The sequence below is a fragment of the Suncus etruscus genome, chromosome 5 (assembly GCF_024139225.1).
Source record: "Suncus etruscus isolate mSunEtr1 chromosome 5, mSunEtr1.pri.cur, whole genome shotgun sequence".
Classification (NCBI taxonomy): Eukaryota; Metazoa; Chordata; class Mammalia; order Eulipotyphla; family Soricidae; genus Suncus; species Suncus etruscus.
The window spans coordinates 152,004,654-152,016,906 of NC_064852.1; the positions used below are offsets into that span (position 1 = coordinate 152,004,654).

Consider the following 12,253-nt stretch of genomic DNA (forward strand, 5'->3'; position numbering starts at 1 on the left):
TAGCACAGCGGCGTTTGCCTTGCAAGGAGCCGATCCAGGACCAAAGGTGGTTGGTTCGAATCCCGGTGTCCCATATGGTCCCCCGTGCCTGCCAGGAGCTATTTCTGAGCAGACAGCCAGGAGTAACCCCTGAGCAACGCCGGGTGTGGCCCAAAAACAAACAAAACAAAACAAAACAAAACAAAAAATGGGACCCATAAAACTCTGGAAATGGGAAAATCAAGACTCTTAGTGTTTTATTCACAGCTCCCATTTCTTAAATGGAAAGCCAGCCCTGAGTGGGGTTGCAGAACTGGGCTAAAACAGGGACATAATTCTTAGGTGGTAGGTAAAGGGTCAACTCTCAGGGCAGCATCAAGAAACATAAACTAACTTTGGCCTAATTTTGCCTTGTTTTTAATGGGCCACATTCAGTGACGTCTGAGTTTATGTCTTGTCGAGCTTGGAGAACCCTATAAGGTACTGGGGATTGAACCCAGATCAGCCGTGCAAGGTGAGCTCCTATCTGGTGTGCTATCTCACTAATCTTAAATTTATTTTTTTTCTGTCTTAGGTTACACATGACTGGGCTCAGGCTTACTCGTGGCTCTGCGCTCAGTGCTTAATAACTCTTGTCAGCAGTACTTAGGGAACTCTATGGAATGCCGATGATGGAATACATGTTGGCCACGTGCAAGGCAAAGCCCTACTTGCAGTACTATCTTTTTTTTTGTCCCCCCCCTCTGCAGTACTATCTTTGTCTCCAAAATTAACTTCTTAAAATACTTTCTTAAAAATATTAAAAAAATATTTTTGGGCACGGAGAGATAGCACAGCGGCATTTGCCTTGCAAGCAGCCTATCCAGGACCAAAGGTGGTTGGTTCGAATCCTAATGTCCCATATGGTCCCCCCATGCCTGCCAGGAGCTATTTCTGAGCAGAGAGCCAGGAGTAACCCCTGAGCAACACTGGGTGTGGCCCAAAAACCAAAAAAAAAAAAAAGAAAAGAAAAAGATTAAAAATATTTTATTAAAGTTATTAATATAATCTCTTAAAATATTAAAAATACTCTTATTGTATTTAAGCATCAAATTTACTAGTGTTCATTTTTCATACCTGAAAATATCAGGGAGGCTACTTGGGGTATCTTTTTCAAGTGTATTATTTCCCTTGAATCTATCACTTAACAATATATCTGAATTAATCTCTACCCAGTAATCAATAGCAGAAAATAGCAGAGTTCATTAATGGAAACAAAAAATATTTCAAAATGGAGCCTGAAAGTTAGTATAGTGAACAAGGTGTTGCCTTGCACAGGGCCAACCTGGGTTTAATCCCCAACATCCATAGGGTCCTTCACAAGCTCTACCAGGAATGATCACTGAGTACAAAACCAAGAGTAAACCTGAGTACTCTAGGGAATAGCCTAAAATGCAAAATAAGTTTTTACAAAATTTACATACAGATGTTAGCTATTGTTATAATTCAATAGTTGTAACTATTGCTATATTAAACTTATAAATTTCACAATAAATATATCACAATCACTATCAATATACTGTATTACTTACAATTTTATAATTATGTGGGAAATATCTCAGTTAAAAAAAATCTATGAGGGGCCGAAGAGATAGCATGGAGGCAGGGTGTTTGGCTTTGCATGCAGAAGGACGGTGGTTCGAATCCAGGCATCACATATGGTCCTCTGAGACTGCCAGGGGCGATTTCTGAGTGTATAGCCAAGAGTAACCGGGTGTGACCCAACCCCCCCCCCAAAAAAAATCTCTGAGTAACCTAGCAAAAGGCTTTTTCAAATTAGAATAATATAATTTACTGACAGATACTTTCATATCCAATAAGTCACCTTGACAGCTATAGGCTTACAAGACTGAGGCTCGCATTAAATTAAAGCTGAGTCATAAGTTAAAATTAGTGAAATCCAAAAAAGTAGTAACTTATTTCATTAAAAATACATGAAAAAAGTGTTTTAAATAGAATTAAAACCAATGGAAAGCCAATCAAAATCAGCAGAAAATGACACAGGTAAGCTGAAGACAAAGTTCAACAAGGAAAGACTAGCAAAATGAGTTCATTCAGAGAAAAAAACATCAGTGGCTTTATATTTTGAATAGAGATACCAGATATATATGTATATATTAAAACCAATGTGAAGCTCTATATGTAATTTTTTATTGATAAATCATGTCACATATAAATGTGGTTTACTGATTCATACTAAAATGAATAATGTGGAATTATTCTCATCTGGCATTTCTTTTTCCTTTGTTGTTACTTGAACTTCATTTCATGACTCCGGGAGTGTTCAAAAACACTGTCTGCAAAAGAACAACAACAAAACAAAAACAAAAAAAACTCCAAACCTCTAACAATTTCAAACTACCAGGGAGCTCAAATTCGTTTGCAAATAGCTGAGCTAATGAGAAAAATCTGCACCCTTCCCAGTTCTTCTCACGTGTCAGCTCTCATTAAATTAAAAAGAAAAATCACATTTCAAAGTTAAGAAATCCTATGGCTAATACAATTTTTAAACTAGGCACAGTCGGGCACATTCCTGCACTTCTGTATGATGTCAGAGCGAGCAATTTGCAGACACATTTGGATGTGCAGGAAGTAGTAATGATTTTCCGCTATCAGTAGCATCTCGACTCATGCTAATTTTTCTGGCACAGGCCAACTGGGCTGGGAGAAGCCAGCCCCACTTTCAATTAGAAAAGGCCCATGTGCCAGTGTGCAAGCCTGTATTAGTTCACCTTCGCATGGGGCATTTTCCTCGGTGGGGACTGGATTTATTATGGCTTCACACATGGAATAGAACTCATGTCAGCTGAGGGCAGTGACACACCATATGATTCTTATTAACCTGCTGTGGACGGTTCCACAGGGCTTAGGTGCTGTATTGAAATGACGACATTTTAAAAACATTTTAAAAGAAATCAGGATTGCTCAACTGTCATGGTTCCAATTTGTTCCAACTAATCTATCACCTGTTGGAGATAATATTCTAGGGGGTCACTGGTAGTTGCTGTTTTCCAGGTCTTTCCAAGCACTGACCTTCCTAATGGGCACAATTGTTGGCTTAGCTGAATGGGCAGTGAGAGACAAGGAGAGTTGGGAAGAGCTTTGATGTGCAAGCTGGAAGCCCCTATTTGTTCAAAAAAAAAAAATACTGCTAGAGAGATTATAGCAGATATATATGGGGCTAAAGAGATTATAGCAGATAGGACACTTACTCATACAAGTGGACAACATAATTCCATATCCAGCACCCTATCTGGTCCCCTGAGCCCTAAGGGCCTGGCATGGTCCCTGAATGCAGAGCCAGAAGTCAGACTTGAGCACTGCTGATTATGACCCCAAACAAACAGAAATACCATCACTGAAAGGAGGAATTAAGGAATTATTCAAGAACTTGAATTCCTTTTTCTAAAAATGAATGCTGCAGAAAAGCTTTAGTATCACCCCATATTCACATGCACATAAAATTGAAAGCATTATTTACTATAATAATATTTTTAAATGTTTTTAAAGGACATAAATTATACTGAGAAATGTTATAAAGCTGAAACTTGCATCTCAACACAAACAATATTCCTTTAGTGTACTATTATTTAAAATCTGGGAAATGTGAGATTTTCTTGAATTGCTGAAAATCTCTTACCCTACGCTGACACTCTAATACATTCTTTTCTTTTTTTTTTCGGTTTTTGGGTCATGCCCAACAGCGGCACTCAGGGGTTATTCCTGGCTCTGCACTCAGAAATTGCTCCTGGTGGGCTCGAGGGACCATATGGGATGCCAGGAATCAAACTGGAGTTCATCAGGGATTGGCTGCATGCAAGGCATGCGCTATCATTCCTGTCTCTCTAATACATTCTTTTTTTTTTTTTTTTTTTTGCTTTTTGGGCCACACCCTGTGACACTCAGGTGTATACTCCTGGCTATGCACTCAGAAATCGCTTGTCTTTAGGAACCATATGGAATGCTGGGGATCGAACCAAGGTCCGTCTTGGGTCAGCTGCTTGCAAGGCAAAGGCCCTACCACTCTAACCTTTTCTTAATACATTCTTATGGTAACAATGTGCCCAGGTAGTCCTAGTGAAATTTTAATTTCGGGTGTGTTATGAGATACAAAAAATAATAAAATTTTCATAGCTGATTCATTTTGAAGAACAAATTGCTCATAATAAAGCCTTTATTCCTTAATCTGGATCAGTTCAAGTCTTTTAGGTTATTTTTTTTTTTTGAAAAACACCATTAGATACTGAATTAAAAAGTTGTTATGATTGAATTCAATCATACAATGTTCAATACCCATCCCTTCACCAGTGCATATCACCGACAACCAATATCCCCAGTTGTCCTCCTGCCCTCTGCCCTGCCTGGCTCTATGGTAGAAATTTTCTTCTTTCTCTCTCTCTTTTTTTATTACCCACACCTCCATACTTTCTCTTTTAGACTTAAAGGGCTACTGTTACTAAAAGTATATCATGCATATCATGTGTATCATTTTCCCTCCTTAATGGAATCCTACAAGGCTGACATATTAAACTAACCTTTCCCTGAGTAATACTGCAGCAGGTATGGCACTTGTCCTGCACATGGAAAATCTGAGTTCAATAGCTGGTATCCCAAATGGCATTCCAAGACCTAACGAGAGTGATCCCTGATCACGACTGAGTATGGTGGTGATCAACCAACCCCCAAATATAAAATAATACTTTAAGCAAATCTTCTCTAAAATATTTGAGTAAGGAAAAGTACTCTTGATTCCAATGTTTTAGACTCTGAAAAGCTGAAAGCAGTCACTAGGCATGATAATAAAAATATCATAAAGAGGTGCTGGAGCAGTGGCACAAGCAGTAAGGCGTCTGCCTTGCACATGCTAGCCTAGTACAGACCGCTGTTTTAGCCCCCAAAATGGCAGCCCATATGGTCCCCTAAAACAGGAGCGATTTCTGAATGCATAGCCAGAAGTAACCCCTGAGCATCACTAGGTATGGCCAAAAAACCAAAAAAAGAAAATATCATAAAGAAAAAATCCACTGTTCTGAAGAGCAGAAAGCTCAAAGGCCTGAGTGTGTGCTCGACATGAGGAGGTCTGGATTTGAGACCTGATACCACATGGTCTCCCAAGTACCACCAGAGGAACCGCTGAGCTCAGCCAGGAGTAGGTCCCAAGTACCACTAGATGTGGCCCTGTCACCTACAAGTGTGTTGTGAGAATCCAGGCATGCACCCAACCCAGTATGGGCTCAGTATGGGTCTGTCTCATTTATTCAGGCTCTGTGCACTAGGTACCTCATCTATATTGCCAAACAATAGATGAATAATGAACAAAACAAACTTCCCCTTTGTATCATTCCCTCTTGTGCTCCCATAGATTGAGTTTGATTCTCAACGCTTTAATGGATGAGCCATCAAAAACATGGGGTGAGCAGCTGAATAGATTCCTCCCAAAGAAGAAATACAAATGACAACAGGCACATGAAAATGTTCATGAGCAAGGAAATGCACATCAAAAGTGATACTAAGATCCCATCTCATACCAGTGGGAATGACAGGTATCAGTAAGTCTGGGAACAACCCAGGGTGGTGGGGGAAAATGACAAAGAAATCATCATTCACTATTGGTGGGCTTAATTCTGAAAAGATGCAGTGCAGAAACTTGTCAAATGGTGAAAACTCAAGGTTTCATATGATCCAATAATTGCACTCTTTGGGTCTACCCCCAAACCCCCCCACACTAATTCACAAGGTATATGTGTATTGTTCACTGAAGTTGCAATAACCAAGATTCAGAAACAACCTACGTGCATAACAACAGAGGAATGGACAAAGAGACAGTCATATACACACTGCTTAGCTTAATACAAGAATGAAATATGCTTTCAGCTACAGTATGGATGGACTGAGAGGAAGTCATGTTAAGGGAAATAAATCTGAGAAGAAAAATGCTGCATATGTGGGCTATAAAGAAACAAAGACAGGGACTAGACAAAGAAACCATTAATCTGCACACGTTGCCAAAGTCTGAGCAGGGGAGTAGAAGGGAGGTGTGTAGAAAAACTCTGTTTACTTACTTTGATAGAAATAACTCTTCAAATATTTGTTTGTTTGTTTTTTGGGTCACACCTGGCAGTGCTCAGGGGTTGCTCCTGGCTCTATACTCAGAAATCGCTCCTGGCAGGCTCAGGGGACCATATGGGATGGCGGGATTTGAAACACTGTCCTTCTGCATGCAAGGTAAATGCCTTATCTCCATGCTATCTCTCCAGTCCCAACCCTTCAAATATTTCTTGCAAGTACGTGCAGGCTAGAAAAGAAAAAACTTAAGAACTGGGCCAACAAAAGGCACATGAAAAAATGTTCCACATCACTAATCATCAGGGAGATGCAAATCAAAACAACTATGAGGTACCACCTTACACCACAGAGTTTGGCACACATCACAAAGAATGAGAACAAGCAGTGTTGGCGGGGATGTGGAGAAAAAGAAACTCTTATCCACTACTGGTAGGAATGCCATCAATCCAACCTTTATGGAAAGCGATATGGAGATTCCTCCAAAAACTGGAAATTAGGCTCCCATATGATCCAGCTATACCACTCCTAGGGATATACCCTAGGAACACAAAAATACAATACAAAAATCCCTTCCTTACACCTATATTCATTGCAGCACTATTTACCATAGCCAGACACTGGAAACAATCAAGACGTCCTTCAACAGATGAATGGCTAAAGAAACTGTGGTACATATACACAGTGAAATATTATGCAGCTGTCAGGAGAGATGAAGTCATGAAATTTTCCTATATATGGATGTACATGGAATCTGTTATGCTGAGTGAAGTAAGTCAGAGGGAGAGAGAAAGATGCAGAATAGTCTCATTCATCTATGGGTTTTAAGAAAAATGAAAGACATTCTTGCAATAATTTTCAGAGACAAAAAAGAGGAGGGCTGGAAGTTCCAGCTCACTTCATGAAGCTCACCACAAAGAATGATGAGTGTAGTTAGAGAAATAACTACATTGAGAACTAGCCTAACAATGAGAATGAACGAGGGAAGTAGAAAGTCTGTCTAGAGTACAGGCGGAGGTGGGGCGGGGAGGAGGGAGATTTGGAGCATTGGTGATGAGAATGTTGGACTGGTGAAGGGGGGTATTCTTTACATGAGTGAAACCCAACCATAATCATGTTTGTAATCAAGGTGTTTAAATAAAGATATTAAATAAAAAAAGAAGTTGACAAAACTCAATAAACAAACAAAAATAAATTATAACACAGCAGGCTCAACTAGCAACAAATGGCTCAGTAAACCTTCAATGACTATAATAACCCATAGTGAAGTATAATTTTAATGAATTTTCTTTTGTCAAACTGTTTTTCTTAAAAAAAAAAAAAAAAAAGAACTCGGCCAAAATGTATTGACAGGGCCAAGGAGCAAGTACAGTGGGTAGAGTGCTTTGCACACAGGCTGTTCAGGGGTCCTCAAACTTTTAAATAGGGTTCTAGTTTGCCGTCCCTCAGACCATTGGAGAGCCAGATGATTTTTTTAATATAATTGTTTTATTTAAGCACCATGGTTTTAGAATTGTTCATAGTTGGGTTTCAGTCAGAGAATATACATGAACCTTCACCAGTGCAACTTTCCCGCCACCTATGTGTCTCTCATTTCCCTTCCATTCCACCACCACCACCATCTCTATGGTTTACACCATTATTGATGAGGGGGTGCCATGCATGTCACTTTATCCTCTTTCAGCACCCAGTTCTTGTCCAGAGCGATCAGTTCCAACTATCATTGTCATAGTTAACCCTTTTTTACTTTAACTGCACTCACAGCTCTTTTTTTTTTTTTTTGGTTTTTGGGCCACACCCAGCAGTGCTCAGGGGTTACTCCTGGCTGTCTGCTCAGAAATAGCTCCTGGCAGGCACGGGGGACCATATGGGACACCGGGATTGGAATCAACCACCTTTGGTGCTGGATCAGCTGCTGGGCCAGAGGAGGCAGTTTTGGTTGATTTTTATTGTTGTTGTTCATGAGAAGGAACTGCTGTTGCCTCTGCCATTTCTGGCTATGGTTGTTGGGTACAATGGCCCCCACCTCTGGGTCTGGGGTGCATTGGTTTTCCACAGCAGTTTCCTAGTCCATACAGGACTATTTTCCATTCCTCCCACTGTGCAGAAGACTACTAGAGCTCTTAAGCCATTGGAGCTTCCTTGCTGTAAATATTTGTGAGAGAGATCTCAGGAAGCTTGTGGACCTAATTGGCTATTCTCAGCCAACCACGTGGAATGTCAATGTAAAAGCCCATGGAGTGGGAAAGCTCAAGCCCTGGGGCAGCCCATAGATTTCCTGGGTTTCCAAGGCTGTGTCTGGCAATGCTCTGGGAACCCTGTGGCACTGAGGGGTGGTGCCAGAGCCAGAAGCATAAAAGGTACATGCTGTAACACTTGCACTAACTCTCTGGATATTTATTTTTATTGTTTTAGAATGAAAAATCTAATATTCATCTGATGACAGTTTTGAAGAACTATAAGTATGAACAAAGAAAAAACTAAGATGTAATTATTTCTGTTAAATAAATTCTGTTTCTAACTGAAACCCAACTACAATCATGCTTGTAATCCTGATGCTTAAGTAAAGATCTTTTTTTTGTGTGGTTTTTGGGACACACCCGGCAGTGCTCAGGGGTTACTCCTGGCTCCACACTCAGAAATTGCTCCTGGCAGGCACAGGGGACCATATGGAATGCCGGGATTCGAACCGATGTTCTTCTGCATGAAAGGCAAACACCTTACCTCCATGCTATCTCTCTGGCCCCTTAAGTAAAGATCTTATCAAAAAAATTAATCACAAAAATAAATTTAAAGATGTGTTCCAATAGATATACATAAAAAAATAGTTGAACTTTTACTGGGCTGCAGGAAGAACATAAAACAAAGAGGAGGTGCAACATGAGATGATGGAAGAGGAATAGAGTAGAAGGACATGGAAGAGGAGGAGAAAGAACAGAGAACTCTTTATGCTGTAACCAGCGTGGCACAGCTGAGTCAATTCATTCTGAACTTTGGGGGTTTACTTCCGTTTTCTGAATCAGAGCTTCCTCATCATAAAATAGGAATGATTTCTATGTTTAATTCTGGGTTTGTATGAGTATGTACAACACTCAATATATTTTACATATTTATTGAATTGTTGGCCACACCCAGTGATGCTCAGGGGTTACTCCTGGCTATGTGCTCAGCAATCACTCCTGGCTTGGGGACCATATGGGATGCCAGGGATCTAACTGACGTTCTTCCTGGGTCAGCTGCATGCAAGGTAAATACCCTATTGCTGTGCCATTGCTTTGGCCTGATTTTATTTATTTATTTACTTATTTATTTATTTTGTTTGGGGGCCATACCCAGTGATGCCAGGAAATCACTCCTGGCTTGGGGGACCAGATGGGACAATGAGGGATAGAACCACAGTCCGTCCTAGGTTAGCTTCGTGCAAGGCAAATGCCCTACCAGTGGGCCACTACTCCAGCCCCTGATTTAATTTATTTTAATTAAAAATTGTTTAATTAACATAGTTTAAGTTGCCTGTTAGCAACAGTGTTTCTGTTTATGGTTTTGAAATGAAGTTGCCACGTCTCATTCCCACCAAAATGTTCAGACCCTGTTTCAGATCCTTGTAATCTTTCCAGTCCACTCAATACATCTGGACATGTCTCAAATACTCTTTGTTCTATAAGTCTCAAGCAGTTTGAGACATTAAAATAAAGGTTTGGGGCCGGTGAGATAGCATGGAGGTAAGGCCTTTGCCTTTCATGCAGAAGGTCGGTGGTTTGAATCCCGGCATCCCATATGGTCCCCCGAGCCTGCCAGGAGCGATTTCTGAGCATAGAGCCACGAGGAATCCCTGAGCAATGCTGGGTGTGACCCAAAAGCAAACAAACAAACAACAAACAAATAAATGTTTAGTAATCTAATCTCACCTATCAATGTACACTGCGTTATGTATATGTTGTTGTTATATGTATGTTGTACCTCATCCATCCATTCACCCATGCACCTACCCACCCATTCACCCACCTGTCATCTTACCCTCAATTCTTCTCTCCCTCTTTCCTGTCATCCATCCATTTTATAATTTCCAGAGTAAGGACACAGATAAAACTACATGCTAAAAAGGTAGAAATGAAACCTCAAATTTTTGGCTTCTAGTCAAATATTATTTAAATAATATTTTTTCAAACTATGGGTCATTTTAAATATTAATATTTGCCTTTTGATCTCTTGAATGGCAAAGAGTAGTTGTGGTAATTCATTTTGGGCAAAGAATGCCAACGTGCCTATTTACATGTTAATATAGTCACATATGTAAGGTGCACACATTTGCAGAATGGCTGTCTTACCTGGTCCATTAAGAAAGTCTTTGATTTGCAGCGTTATAAGAGAAGGTGGAATTCCACTTTTGCTGTCTATTTCTCCAGGCACTGTCTGCAGCCAAACTGTGGAGTAGTCAAGGGCTTCTGGCAGAGTCTTCCCAGGATCTAAAGTGACCAAATGAAAAATACTTATTACATCACAAACATCTCAATTTGGCAGAAGTTTCTGAGCTTATATATGAGCAGGAAAGTCCCAATAGTTGTATGCAACCTCCACTGACGTGTGACGTGTGTCACAACAGGTAAACATTAGATGGAGAGAGAAGAGCTGCCTGAGCAAGGCGGGTTGCTAAATGACACCTACGAAGGAAGCCCTTCCACACCTGGCCTTTCTCATCTCAGAGTGGAAGGAAGCTTTCTGCACTCTTAATTGCTGACCAGTTTAACTCCCTAGATTAAAAAAAAAAAGGGGGATGGAGGGGTATGTTGGAAACAAATTAGAGAAAAAAGGGCTACTCCTTCAGCTTAAAAGAAAGCATCTAGGGCCCGGAGAGATAGCACAGCGGCATTTGCCTTGCAAACAGCCGATCCAGGACCAAAGGTGGTTGGTTCAAATCCCGGTGTCCCATATGGTCCCCCGTGCCTGCCAGGAGCTATTTCTGAGCAGACAGCCAAGAGTAACCCCTGAGCACTGCCGGGTGTGGCCCAAAAACCAAAAAAAAAAAAGAAAGCATCTACAAGTACAAAGATGCAGAGGATTAACACTGCTTAGGGGCTATTTGATCTGTTTCAGTGTTTTACTCACATTACCACCACTTTTGTTTTGTTTGGGGGTCACACCTGGCAGCGCTCAGGGGTTACTCCTGGCACTATGCTCAGGGGACCATATGGGATGCTGGGATTTGAAGCACTGTCCCTTTGTATGCAAGGCAAACACCCTACCTCCATGCTATCTCTCTGCCCATTACTACCACTTTTTATTGTGAGGCTTTTGAAGTTCACTTCAGTAGCCTTCTCATAACCTTCTTGAGGGACAGAAAAACTAGACTATTTTTAATAGGCCCAATTTTGATCAAAATCTGACATTTCCACCCCTGTTCTGACCTTTCTATTAAATATTAAGTTTTAAACATTATTTTTGGTTAAGACTGTATATCATTTCAAAACAATTTTTCAGCTCTTGGTAATGGCAAGTTGAATTTGCCTTTTAATGCTTGGCAATGCACTATTTCTATTGCAAAACCTCTTTAAGAAAAAAAATGTTCTATCTTGGCATACATTTCAATAGGCTCTTAAAAATTCTAAATATTCAGTTTTCCTTTAGTTTCAAGATGGTTTGACTCTCTGCATTTTAATGGCCTCTGAATGTCAATTTTACAGGGATATTCTTGCCACAGAGTACATCTATTCCATTTTCAACCTATTTGAAACATGTGATTAAAGTATTATTTGTTTTAGGCTTTGCGAATTGGATCGCTTTCAAGAATAGCATTTATATACACTGTGTTATATTCAACATATGGTTATATAGTATGACTGTCACATATGAACTGGACATATATACTCTGTATTGGTATTTGGATTTCTTGACCTTGTCATGTGATCCCTTTGAAATTTGGCACATATGAGCCTTTACATGATTTCAACGAAAATACTGAAAGCAATTGATTGTGATGTTACATCTCTGTGGTCAAGATCAAACACCATGTCAGTTCATCCTTCTCTTTTTATGTGACAATGTGTGGTACAGAGCCACTGCTGAGCAACTTGAGCTCTTACTTCCAAGCAGAACAGATATGGTGGGAGGATGGCCCAAGACGGCTGCCTGAGTATCTACTGCAGAGTCTCATCTATGAAGCCAGTGTCAGGAA

The 12,253-nt window shown here is 40.3% G+C and overlaps 1 protein-coding gene across 2 annotated transcripts in view; it reads right to left on the minus strand.

Annotated features, from left to right (window-relative positions):
* Positions 1 to 12,253, minus strand: part of VPS13B (vacuolar protein sorting 13 homolog B) — a 724,212-nt gene that overhangs the window by 171,665 nt on the left and 540,294 nt on the right. For both annotated transcript variants that reach the window (XM_049773957.1, XM_049773956.1), the window contains exon 34: positions 10,410 to 10,547. In XM_049773957.1, the coding sequence (XP_049629914.1) occupies positions 10,410 to 10,547 (138 nt within the window). The remainder of the gene's footprint in view (positions 1 to 10,409; positions 10,548 to 12,253) is intronic.